We start from the raw sequence: 13,106 nt of genomic DNA, 5'->3' as shown, positions 1-13,106 counted from the left end.
GTACCTTTCTAAAAGAGAGAGACTTAGCGGGACTAAAGGTCTGCTCTGTACGCTCGAGCCCTTCGATTGTTTCCGTACAGTCAGAGAGGGGCACGTCCTGCAACAGTAAACTGAGTGGTCAGAGCCCACCAGGCCCGGCTGTGAGACACCCACAGAGCACAGGATGGAGCCAGCTGAGAGCATGCAGCAGAGACAGCCGTCCACAGCGGATGCAGCGGTGATGGCAGTGCCACGTGCAGACACGGACCACAGGACCAGGGCCACGGCTGGCCAGGCCCGGAACAGGCAATAGCCACCTACTGTGCGAGTCGTGTGGAGAGCATCAGGCGGCGCCTCGGTTTTCAGAGACAACTACTTACGCGGTTATCGTCGACATGCCACGAGGCACAGTCCTCGTGCAGGAAGGTATGTAAATGTGGGCACACTTACAGGAACGCCCTGCAACCACGCTTCCCCAAGCAGCACTCGGTTCCCGACGGCAATGGGTACAGGAGCCCAGGTCCATTAAACCCACCCGCTGCCAGCACTGTACACAGCACCCCGCAAACGCCGGCGCCCCGGGCCCCAAGCAGGCAGCGTGTGCTGCCTCCCGCAGGCATGCACACACGGGGCGGGGCCTCGGGCATGGAAAAGGGGCCGGGTTCTCTCTTATCAGGAAGACTTGGCAGGGATAACTGGCTGCCTAGAGCACTTACCTCACCGTCATTCTCCCCACCTGAAGACCCGTCTGGGAGCAGACAGACCACCACTGCAGCCGCCACCCACCAAGGGCAGAGACATTCCGAGCTCTCACCTGAACCAGGCTCCTGTCCATCACCACACCACACAAAACCTGGGACTGGGGGCCCGCCGTCTTGATGTCCTGTAGGTTCTGCTCTCGAATCTGAGGACGGCAAGGAGGGAAACACGCATCAGCGGTACAGAGAAACCTCGCTGGGCCTGCCGGCCACAGACGGTGTGCCTGGGCGCCACCGCCATGCACACGCTGCTCTTCCGTTCTGCCCTGTACCCACTGGGTCCCGGGTGACACCATCCCTGCTTGACGGTGCTGGTGCAGCCCAATGAGTACTTCACGCGTCTCGGGGTGCGGGGGGTCGGGGCGGGGGAGGCGTTCCTGACTTTCTGCACCTTCCAGATGACTCTGGCCGGCACAGATCTCTGGCCAAGCTCGCTGACCTGAGGGGAAACACTCCCCACGTGCCCAGCTTTTGGTGCCACTGTGAGCGCTGGTGGAGCTCACGTTCCAACACACCAAACACTCCTAACTCTTCAAAGGCACGTGCGAGGCTGGGGCAAAGGCTGTTCTTGCCAGGAACAGGCTCTGCACCTTCCTTCCAGCTCTGCCTGCTGCACGGACCCTGCCTGCGGCCCACACACCACACTGCTGGCCCAGCAGCAAGCACAGGGCCTCCGGGGCAGACGCCCAGCCAACCGCACGCAGCTCCCCCCGCCGGCTGGTGGCGCCGGTACAGACCTTGTTCCGCATCTCCTGCACCTCTTTTGGGTTCGTGTTCAACGGGACAAACAGGTTGGGGACGGCAGAGGCGGAAGCTCTATGCCCATCCTCTTTAGTCCACTGCAAAATGAGGCACAGGTGAAAAGTCAGAATTATGACAGGAAGCGACATCGCAGCATCCAATCTGTCCAGCGTATCTCACATCTGGTCATGCACGGACCACCACAGAGAATGAACCAATGACCACAGCGTCTGCATCAGTGCAGTGGTGGGAAACCAGCAATGGTGTAGGCCAGAGTTGCGACTGACCGGCAGGGGCCAGTTGGGAAGCCCAGCTGAAATCTGGGGCCTGACACGGGCTGACCACAGAGCCACACCCCGGGATTCTCTGGATGGCGGGGGACCCCTCAGAGCACATTGGTTCACTGCTCCCGGAGTCATCAACACCAAAGCCAGCTGAAGCATGAGATGACCGGATCATGAGAAGCGGTGAGACGCTGCTGCCCAGGGAGGCAAGAGTGGGCATCACCAAAGCTTCACATTAAAGTCAACTGTAGCATCCAGATGGGCTGTCTGTGAAGCTATTTCAACCCAAGAAAGTGACTGTGCAAAGACTTACGGAGCCCCTGCCTGGTGGAAGAGTGTGGTGATGCCAAAGATTTTATACGACTTAATATTACCGAGCATCACAAAAGTGTCCCAAACGATTGGACGTGCTCGTGAGCCCTCCCTGGAGGCTGTTTTAGGTATCAGCGCGGGTAATCGGCCCTCAGCGCCTCTCGCCGTGCTGGGTTTTGCGTCTCCAGCCAAATGTGAGATTTTCAATCAGATTCGAATTCTCAGGCGTGAGTCAGCACTGAACACTAAAACAAGCCCATCTTAGAGAGCAAACGCTATGCCCTTCGCATGTTTTCAAGAGGCAATAAAAGAGCCATAAACAGAGACTTAAGAAAGCAGCAAAACTGGCACGTGTCGGGCTGCTGTGCAGGCAGCGTGGAATGGGCATGAGCTGCGAGATACCCGCTGGCGCATAGCTTCTCAGATACTAGTAACGCCAGCTTTTTATTAAAAATAATGTTTGTCGAACCATTAAAACAACCACCTCAGAAGCTTGAGCATGTTTAGCAACTTAAGAACAATTATTATAAATTAACATACCAACCTGGGAACACTGCACGCAATTTGTATTACTCCAGAATAGCAAAAAACAATTTGAAAGCTGAACAAAGTCTCCCCACGTACACGGTGACTGAAATACCTAAAGCGATTTAACATTTTTTCAAGCTGAGGGTGGATAAGGCTCAAGCTGCCGCTGCGCACGCGCTGCGAAATGTCACCACGGCAACGGAGCACTACGTGGGTGCAGGTCAGCAGAAGGTGGTTTTAGACCCACTCCCCTTAACAAGGAAAGGAAAGGAAAACCCAAACAAGTGAAAATGAAAAAAGAAAACAAGGGACGGGGGGCGGAGGGGAGCAGGAAAGAGGAGAGACGGGCTCAAACACCGGCCCGGCCTCGTTCACGCCGTCTCTGCCACAGGACGCATTTCCTCCGGAGCACAGAGGCTCTCTCACCAACTGTGCGCCAGGAAAACACCAGAACCCCCCCGGGGAAGACAGCACTTCTTTCTTTTAAGTCAATCTACAAAGTAAAAGCACTGTTACAAGGGAAGCAGGAAGGCCCCACGTTGCTTATGTGGCACCCTGTTTTACGATAGCTCGGCTCCTACAGAACTAGTCATGCAGAGACGCGTCCGGCCCGGCCTCGGCCTCCCCACGGGATGGCCCTGGGGCCTCCGCTACTCTGACGCAGGGGCCAGGGGACCGGCCGGGGCTGCCCAGGGGCGTGTGAGCACCAGGACAGCGGGGTATCTTTCGGGGCGGCGTGACTCCAGAAAGGAAGCTGGCCGCGGTCTGTCGCTGTGCCTGCAGATGGCCTGTGCCGCACCTGGGTCATGCCGCACCCAGCAGGGGTCAGGGGACTCGCCACTGGGGCCGTCTGCTCACATGCAACAGTCCATGCAGAAGGTAGCTGGCTGAGAGCGTTCGGAGGCTTTGGGACAGCAAGCAGGGGTCGGGGGGGGCAGTAACGGGAAAGGACAGTCAGCTGAGAAGATGCCACAGGGGGAAACTGCTTAAGAACACAGAAGATTAAAGAACAGACCTGAGTTCATGACCTAAAGCGACAACTGAGTTTAAGATTCTTCAGATACAATTTGAATTGGACGACAGCTCCTACGTTTAGGTTAATCCCTGTAAGTTATCTAGTATCTTTGTAGTGTAGGTAACGCGGGCATTACTGAACAGGTGCAACATATCTTAAGCAGTTTCAAGCAGACAGAATTACGTGAATTACAGCTGATAAGAAAGGGGATGTGGGCTCGGGCTAGAGGTGAACAAGGCAGGCCGGCTTTGAACGTGGGTCAGGAGGGCGGGGTTCCCAAAGCCTCCGAGGCCCCAGCTACCCAACTTGCTCTAATCATCTAACTATGAACAGTAAGTAGGCACAGACCAAGCAGTTGGTAATACAGCTTGGCACGCAGACACCGGACGAGAGAGACTGCAGCAAGGGTTTCACGTGATCGTGTGTAATGTTCGTCCACACCTTAGTCTTCGACTTGGGGCTGCTTCCCGCCTGCCCTTCCTCAGAAGCGTCGTCACCCCGGCCAGAGTTCAGCCATCTTGTCTTCTCCCGCTGCTGCTTCTGAAAACTGTGTCTGAGAGGGGAGCCAGTGCCCGAATCACCGTCACTAGCGACGGAGTAACCCGGGACACTAGCGGGAACCTCCACATCGCTGTACTTTTTAGCTTTCTCTCTCAGAGCAGGGTATCGATAAGGGTAGCCAGTTCTGTAGCCCTAGAGTCCAGAGAGAGAGAGAGAGAGGGAGGAGGGAGAGAGGCAGTCAACATTCCAGATCTCGAAACAGAGTTTCACTCTGGAAAACCGCGTGGAAGAATCTACAAACCTGAAGCCGTGCACACCCTACAACCCAGCAATTCCACGCCTCCGGACGTGCCCAGAGAAACGCAGACACGTTCGCCAAAAGACCGGCGCTGAAACAGACACCGGCTATTCCCAGAGCCCTAAACCAGGAAACCCCAAGAGGTCCACACCAGCGGCCTAGTCAGGGGACGACACCGCCCTGAGAACACTCGATCCTTGGGGGCAACATGCGGACGACTCCTCACACACACGACACCGAGTGAAAGAAACCAAGAGGAGAGAGGACACTGCACGAGTCCATTTACAACAAGTGCAAAAAGGAGCTCCCGTGCGGCACAGCAGGTGAAGCATCCATCACTGTCACTGCCGTGGCTCGGGTTCAGTCCCTGGCCCAGGAACTTCCATACGCCGTGAGTGCAGCCAAAAAATTAAAAAAGAAAAAAAAGTACAAAAGCAGCAAAATCAATCTTTGGTGTTAGAAGACGGGAGGGGGTCATGCTCGGGATGAGGGGGCACCGAACGTTCTGGGGCGCTGGTCCTGTTTTCTACCTCGGCGCTGGGTATACAGCCAGTTTCTTTTTTTAAAATTAATAAACGGAACCCTTAAACAGGTACGTGCTCCTTTGAGATACATCGCAACAAAAAGTGAAAATTTAAAAAACAAGCAGGGGTTCCTTGTTGCTGGCTACAGTCTGAGTTACATTCATCAACCTAGAACTTTTTTAAGCCTTTCAAGTCTAGATCATCTTTCGGGAAGACCAAACAGGAACACCTCTTAACAGCTGGTTCCTGGCAAACCACTTTACCTTCGACTGTGACGGTGTCCGCCGTGGCCCTCAGCTCTGCCCCGTGCCCACTGACCCTGCTTTAAAGCGCGGGCCCCACTGACTCGGGCCTCGGTGGCAGCACTGGGCCCACTGTGTTGGCCCCAGACAGCAGCTCCGAGCCAAGGACGCTGTCGCACTCCCGCCTCCTCCCCAGAGCTGAGCATCTGGAGGTTGCGGCCCCCCGAGGCCCTTCCCCACACTGTGCGAGCAGGACCAGTGACCCGCTGCAAACGAGCAGAATTTGGCAAAGGGGATGGGAGGAGTTACATGAGAGTGGCGTGTCGTCCAGAGAGAGCCTGCCCGTCCAGTGCTGGCCCTGAAGCAGCAGGCAGCCATGACTCCTAGAGCTGTAAGAAGGTGACCTCTGCCCCCAAGCACCACTGACCCCTCTGCTCAGAGCCCCGCCCAGGCCAGGGCCCTGCCCGCAGCCCGAGAGACCCTGAGCCAAGGACCAAGCTCAGCAGTGCCTGGACTCCTGACCGGGTTTCGTACGTGGCGCAGGTCACCGCCGGGGCCTTCACGTTGAAGACGAGAGAATGAAGCTCTGAAGGGTGACCGCGGGCCAGTCACACAGGAGCAGCCAGTGGCGCACCCGACGTGCCGAGGCAGTTGAAAAACGGTCCTGTCCATTTGGGAGCTCCCTCTCCCCGCTGGGGGCCGCCGCCATGACCAAAAATTCAAAAAAGGCGGTAACAATCCCCGAAAGGAGGTGACTGCTGTTTGCCGTTTCGTTTTGCTTCGTAACCGCCTTCAGAGGACAGGTGCGAGGCTGCCCTGGCGATCTTTCCATTTATGAGCATGCTCTGAAGAATAATAAAAGAAATAACGACTCATCCATAAAAAGACTGTCTTCAGAAAAACATGGTTCCTATTAATTCAAGTTTACTCTTGCTCTCACCAGGACTCCCGAGCAATCTTCATGACTTCAAGATAAACCATCCAGGACGTCACAAAACTTTATCCTAAGAGGGTATAAGGGCTTCTCTTATTCTCCCCCTTTAAATGCCAAACCAAAATCAGAGATGACACTCAGACCTCAGACCGACCATATGGCTTACAGTTAAAAATATGGGAGTTCCCACTGTGGCTCAGCAGGTTAAGAACTTGACACGGTCTATGTGAGGATGTGGGTTCGACCTCTGGCCTTGCTCAATGCGTTAAGGATCCGGTGGTGTTGTGAGCTCTGCCGTGGGTCGCAGATGCTACGGCTGTAGCTGTGGTGCAGGCTGGCAGCTGCAGCTCCAATTCAACCCCTAGCCCAGGAACTTCCATACACTGCAGGAGCGGCTCCAAAAAGAAGAAAAAAAGGATTCATTCCTCCTGTGAAAAGCTGGAATTACATCTTGTTAGAGAAACAGTTTAGTGTTTCTTCTGACTTTGTGTTGACATGAAATACTTCTTCCGGTGTGAGAATCTTCACCTCTGCCCACTCAATGAGGAACACACACCGTTGGTCAGAAAGCTAAATTACAACATGGACCACGGTCAGGGACTGCTGCCCAAGTTTATTCCGTATAAGCCACGTGGCCTCTAATATTAAAAAATAACGCGCGCATGGAGTTCTGTCGTCACGCAGCGGAAAGGAATCCAGCTGGGAACCATGAGGTTGCAGGTTTGATCCCTGGCCTCAGTCAGTGAGTCACGGATCCAGCGTTGCTGTGAGCTGTGGTGTAGGTCGCAGATGTGGCTTGGGTCCCGCGCTGCTGTGGCTGTGGTGTAGGCCGGTGGCTACGGCTCCAATTGGACCCCCAGCCTGGGAACCTCCACATGCTGCAGGTGCAGCCCTAAAAAGACAAAAATAATAATAAAAAGAATGTGTGCATACTAAGGGCACAGAATAAGAGGTCCCTGCTGTAATGAACACCCACTTATTCATCTTCCATCCTTTCTCTTCCTCGCCGTCAAATCAGAGTCACTAATTTTAATGCTCTCTCACCACCTTCCAGAACACACTGAGCGCACCAGACATGGCACGGGCTGATGCTCTTGATTTGTATTCCTCCCTCCCGTTCCCCGCTTGACTTCCAGGGAGGAGAGCAGTGAAACGCCAAAGCACTTGCCGAGAGGAGGCGGGGGCTGGGCTCTAAGACCGGGTCACCCAGCGAGCCTCACCCTGCCAGCCCCGCAGTGTCTCGGACTCCTGAGGCAGAAGCCTCGGCTCCCAGCCGCCCTCTCTCAAGCCTTCCCCAGGCGACTGTCCTGAGATGTGCATTCTCCCCACTTTGTCTATCTCCTTAGAGAGCTCTGCTCCTCTCCCTGCTTCCCTTGACCTATCCTGGCTCATGGCCATCTCCACGCCTGGAGCTTCAACATGCCTTGTGAGCACATGGACCGCAGGCGCTGGGATTTGTTGGTCCATTTTCCTGGCCAGGAACTCCAGACCCATGAATTCTTTTGGTTTCAAGATGTTTAGGAAAGTTAAGCTTGCTGATCTTCTGAAGCCACCCATGCCACCTGTGACCTGGTCTAATAATCGGGAGCAATTCAAGAGGACACCAGCCCTTCCAAAGGCTTCTCTGCCCCACACGCCCAGGACCAGTGCCTTTTTCTCCCCCACTTCACATCGCCTGGCAGCAGGAGAGGCTCTCCTGAACCCCAGGGAGAGGACCGACGCTGCAGCAGGAAAAGGGCGCATTACAGAGCTGTCTTTTACCCCAGGAGCCCAGCTGTGAGCACGCAGAGAAGCGGGTAAGGTCAGGAGGCCTGACGGGCGGGTCCCGCTGTGCCGTCTCAGTGGCGCCCGCCTCTGCTGCAGGTGGCCTCCCCCCGCTCAGCCTGTCACGCTGCCACCAGTGCTTCAAGGTCACTACCAAGTGCCACCCTCTACATAAACCTCCTCCTCGATCCTCACAGAAGGAGGAAATCCCCCCTGCAGCCACCAATCAGACCACCTCCTGCCCCGTGTTGCTGTAACACTCCCGTTATGCACAATCACAGCTCCTGCACCGCACGGGCTCAGGTCGCTGCAGAAAGCTGCACAGCATCTCCCACACAGCAAGTCAGCAGCCAAGTCTGTGGAACACAGCAGTCATGCCTCAAATAGCTAGAACTTCCTGTTAAACAAAAAAAGAAAACCCACAGCTGGCTGATTTAAGAAGCCCCCTTCATGGCATGCTTGCGGGACACGGGGCTTGCGCAACTTGAGGTGTTAGTCACCCAGCAGGGGAGGCCATTGTCCGTGCTCCTGTCTCCACAGAGTCCAAACAAGAGTACCTGCGGAGTCCCCTGTGGCACTGTGGGTTAAGAACCCAGCATCGTCACTGCTGTGGTTCAGGTTCCATCCCTGGCCTGGGGATTCCCAAATGCTGCATGTACAGCCAAAAAAAAAAAAAAAAAAAAGGAACAAACAAGTAGCTCCCACCATGGCACAGCGGAAAACGAATCCAACTAGGAACCATGAGGTTGCGCGTTCGATCCCTGGCCTCACTCACTGGGTTAAGGATCTGGCGTTACTGTGAGCTGTGGTATATATAGGTCACAGCTGTGGCTCGGATCCAGTGTTGCTGTGGCTGTGGTGTAGGCCAGCAGCTGTAGCTCCAATTCAATCCCTGGCCTGGGAATTTCCACATGCTATGGGTGCAGCTGTAAAAAGGGGAAAAAATTTAAAAAATGAAAACAACACTCATGCTGTAATATGAAAGCTTTACCATGAAGCGGTGGCCACATTCTTACCAGATTATCGAGCATCCGCATGAGGGCTTCAAACTCCTGCTCTCCAATCTGCCACGTGGGAGGTGATCCGCTGCCCTCCCCAGCCGGAGACGTGGGGGGACGAGACTTGGCTTTGTACTTCCCAGGATCCAGGAGGACTAAATTGTCCGGCCCTCCTGCACTGGCCAGAGTTCGAACCTTTTCCAAAACAAGCAGACGCTGGAGGTGGAGTTCCTTACTGAGCAAGCAGGTCAGAGGGCTACAGAGGTCAATGGCACAGAAATGAACGTTTCGGACGCCCAGCCGCCAGCCCCAGATTAAAACACGGCCGATGAAGGGTGCCAGTCGCATGACGAGGTTATTCGGAAGGTTTTCGTGGCATGAAAACCACTGGGCGCGCATACTCAGCGGAAGTCCTCATACTTGGAGGACGAATGGGGGAACAAAGCCCCTTTCGAGATCACACGAAGGAGACTGGGGCTGCATGCCTCCAGACCTACGTGGAAGGAGCAGTGAGGGCACGTGAACCTGGGCCTGAGCAGACCTGGCGCAAGGAGCACCCGCAGCCGTGAGACTGCGGGCACGTCTCCACCTCTGCACGTGCTTTTCCAAAGGGAGAGCATGACGTTAAAATAAAACGGAAAGGAGTGACACAGGCGAAGCACCTGAGAGCAGCGCTGGTACAAGCCAGTGCTCCGAAAATGGCAGTGACTCACGTGTTTGAAAAATGAAAAGTGAGAAATGAAAAGCCCAATAATCGTTTAACGACTTTCATCCGTGAAGCAGCATTTTGCCCAGTCATTTTCCAAATCCACGAACCCATCTTTAGCAGAGGCTGCACAAAGACTCATGTCTGCAAAAACAGTATCAAAAATCTATGGGAGGGGTTCCCTGGCTGCCTTGTGGTGAAGGATCCGGCCTTGTCCCTGCTGTGGCTTTGGGTCACTGTTACGGCATGGGTTCCCTGCCTGGCCTGGAACTGCAGCGTGCTGGGGGAAGGCCAAAGGACAAAGAATCTACGGGAACTCCACAAAGAGCTGAGGAGACTGCAGACAGCACGGCCTGCCCTCACCTACCTGGATCTCGCAGGCGACGACAAGGTTGTGGATGTAGTAGAAAGCTTCCTCAACGCTCCCTCCAACGGACACGAGCCCGTGGTTCCGCAGAATGAGCACCTGGAGGAGGAAGCAGGAGGCGCTGTGGACCTAGGCAAGAAGACGGCTTCGTGTCCTTCCGGCCTCTATCGTGAAAGAGCAGATGAGATACCTACTGACCTTGCTTTTAGGCCCCAAATTTTTCTGAATTAAAACTTTTTCTTCCTCATCAACCAGAATCCCGTGATAATCATGATAAGCCACTTCTCCAAGGGAAAGCGCCTCTGGGGAGATGGGCAAGAGGCCACATTTCATGGCAGAGACCTAGGGAAAAGCGACACCATGAGTGAAGATCAATCCGGAACCACGCGCGGCGTGACGAGACGTAGGAGACGCTCTCCCCAGAGACTTAAGGTGTGACATATTTATTTTGTTCCTTACAAAGGTAAATGGACCCTTGACCCAGCAGTCCCACTCCTGGGCATCTATCCAGAGAAAACCATGACTTAAAAAGACACCTGGGAGTTCCTGTCGTGGCGCAGTGGTTAACGAATCCGACGAGGAACCATGAGGTTGCGGGTTCGGTCCCTGCCCTTGCTCAGTGGGTTAACGATCCGGCGTTGCCGTGAGCTGGGGTGTAGGTTGCAGATGTGGCTCGGATCCCGCGTTGCTGTGGCTCTGGCGTAGGCCGGTGGCTACAGCTCCGATTCAACCCCTAGCCTGGGGAACCTCCATATGCCACAGGAGCGGCCCAAGAAATAGCAACAACAGCAACAGCAAAAAAAAAAAGACAAAAGACAAAAAAAAAAAGACACCTGTACTCCAGTGCTCACTGCAGCACTATATACAATAGCCAAGACATGGAGACAACCTCAATGTCCATCGACAGAGGACTGGATGAAGAAGCTGTGTACATACACACAATGGAATACGACTCAGCCATTAAAAGGAAAGAAATAGCGGCATTTGCAGCAACACGGATGGAGGTAGAAATTACCATGCTAAGTGAAGTCAGTCAGACAGTGAGACACCAACTTCATACGCTTTCACTTACAAGTGGAATCTAAAAAAAGCACTCAATGAACTTCTTTGCAGAACAAATACTGACTCAGACTTTGAGAAACTTATGGTTTCCAAATGAGATAGGTTGGGGGTGGGGGGATGGGCTGGGGGGTTTGGGATGGAAATGCTATAAAATTGGGTTGTGATGATTGTTGAACAACTCTAAATGTAATAAAATTTCACTGAGTTAAAAAAAAAACAAAACAAGGAATTCCTGTCGTGGCTCAGCTGTTAACAAACCCAACTAGCATCCATGAGGACGTGGGTTTGATCCCTGGCCTCATTCAGTGGGTTAAGGATCCGGCATTGCCGTGAGCAGTGGGGTAGGTCGCAGACGCAATTCAGATCCAGCGTTGCTGTGGCTCTGGCATGGGCCAGCGGCTACAGCTCTGATTGGACCCCTAGCCTGGGAACCTCCATGTGCCGTGGGTGTGTGGCCCTAAAAAGACAGGAAAAAAAAAAGGTAAATGAACCCATGAAGCTAAGATAAACCTTACTTCTGGGGTCAATCACCAATCTACTTTAAAAATCAAAGCTATTACTATCAAGGAGGGCTTCAAAAGAAATGCCACATCTCTCTGGATTTCTCCTGCACTGATGGTAAATACCAAGTGAGCTCAGATTTAATAAGATGAGCCCTGGATCTACTCCAGGGAGGGACAATGGCTTCTTCACAATGAGTCACAACACTGCAAAGTGAATTTTTACAGCGCTGAAAGGTTTTTCTGTACTTTTCTTAAGTTGTAGGTAAAAATCAGAAAAAAGGAAATTTATAAAGGTTTAGGATAATTATAGTGAATAATCCCTCTATATTTATTTAGGTGAAAAATCTAAGTGCCCATATAGCCCTTTAATTTCTTTAAGTGACCCAAACTGACTTAAGAATTGTTTTCTTTTTTTTGGACATACCCACAGCATATAGAAGTTCCCAGGCTGGGGATCAAACCCAAGCCACAGCAGTGACAATGCCAGATCCTTAACCCACTGAGCACTGGGGAACTCATAGAATATGCTAATTTTGAAGGTCTTCCACCTAGACTAACGGGCTCCAAATCTTCAAATAATACATATGGTAAGTGCAACAATTCCATATAGAAAATCTAATCTAAAAAGGTAATATCACAAAACAAAGCAATACCACGTTCAATTCCTTTCAAAGTACTCAGCCTTTCTATAAGAAGGTATCTTCTTACAAAGTAATTTTGATAGTTTTAAAAACAAAATACAGGGATTTCCTGTTGTGGCTCAGTGGTAACAAACACAACTAGTATCCATGAGAATGTGGGTTCAAACCCTGACCTCAGTCAGTGGGTTAAGTATCTGGCACTGATGTGAGCTGTGGCGTAGGTCTCAGACACAGCCCAGATCCTGTGCTGCTGTGGCAGTGGCGTAGGCTGGCAGCTGCAGCTCCAATCTGAAGAACCCTAGCCTGGGAACTTCCATATGCCATATGGGCAGCCATAAAAAACAAATAAATAAAAAAATAAAAACAATACACAACATGCTAGCTATTTGTTATAACCACATTCTCAAAGGTATTTCTTTATTGGGTTTTGTTTTGGTTTTTTTTTTTTTTTTGACATGGACTTTTTTGGGGTTGAAATAGCAGGCATTATTTTAGGAAACAATTACATTATTTGAAGAATGATACATCTAATAGAGTTGATGCTGACAACAAGAACCACAACTTGAAAGTAAAACAGACCAGATCTAACATTTATCCAAACAACCAAAGATCTAAGGATGACATTAAAACACCAAGATAGAATAAAATTCAGTATTAATCAATGAGGCCATCTGTCAAACAAATAAGCCCAGAAAATGATTAAAATATAAAATTGATGATAAAAAGCCAATTCCAGGAGTTCCCGCAATGGTGCAGTGGGTTAAGTACCCAACTGCTGTGGCTTGGGTCACTGAGGAGGCTTTGGTTTGATCCCCTGGCCCGGTACAGGGGGTTGAAGGATCTGGCAGTGCCACAATTGCAGCTCAGATTCAATACCTGGCCTAGAAACCCTTATGCCGCAGTTACGGCCACCAAAAAAAAAAAAAAAAAAAAAAGCCAATTCTAGATA

The 13,106-nt window shown here is 52.3% G+C and overlaps 1 protein-coding gene across 14 annotated transcripts in view; it reads right to left on the bottom strand.

The window, feature by feature from the left end:
* ADD1 (adducin 1) overlaps nt 1–13,106 on the bottom strand; it is an 81,761-nt gene that overhangs the window by 11,824 nt on the left and 56,831 nt on the right. For 4 of the 14 annotated variants that reach the window (XM_047799430.1, XM_047799429.1, XM_047799437.1 and 1 more), the window contains exons 7-14: nt 10,150–10,293; nt 9,952–10,050; nt 8,897–9,073; nt 4,059–4,310; nt 2,619–2,714; nt 1,475–1,576; nt 794–883; nt 5–97 (exon numbers count right to left, since the gene is read on the bottom strand). In XM_047799430.1, coding sequence (XP_047655386.1) covers nt 5–97; nt 794–883; nt 1,475–1,576; nt 2,619–2,714; nt 4,059–4,310; nt 8,897–9,073; nt 9,952–10,050; nt 10,150–10,293 — 1,053 coding nt within the window. Of the gene's footprint in view, nt 1–4; nt 98–793; nt 884–1,474; nt 1,577–2,618; nt 2,715–3,965; nt 4,311–8,896; nt 9,074–9,951; nt 10,051–10,149; nt 10,294–13,106 lie in introns of all 14 variants that reach the window. The other 10 variants (XM_047799432.1, XM_047799438.1, XM_047799434.1 and 7 more) reach the window with 6 other exon arrangements.

Source organism: Phacochoerus africanus, chromosome 10 (genome assembly GCF_016906955.1).
Source record: "Phacochoerus africanus isolate WHEZ1 chromosome 10, ROS_Pafr_v1, whole genome shotgun sequence".
Classification (NCBI taxonomy): domain Eukaryota; kingdom Metazoa; phylum Chordata; class Mammalia; order Artiodactyla; family Suidae; genus Phacochoerus; species Phacochoerus africanus.
The sequence above is the reverse complement of the archived record's forward strand: the minus strand, read 5'-3'. Positions and strand labels throughout refer to the sequence as shown.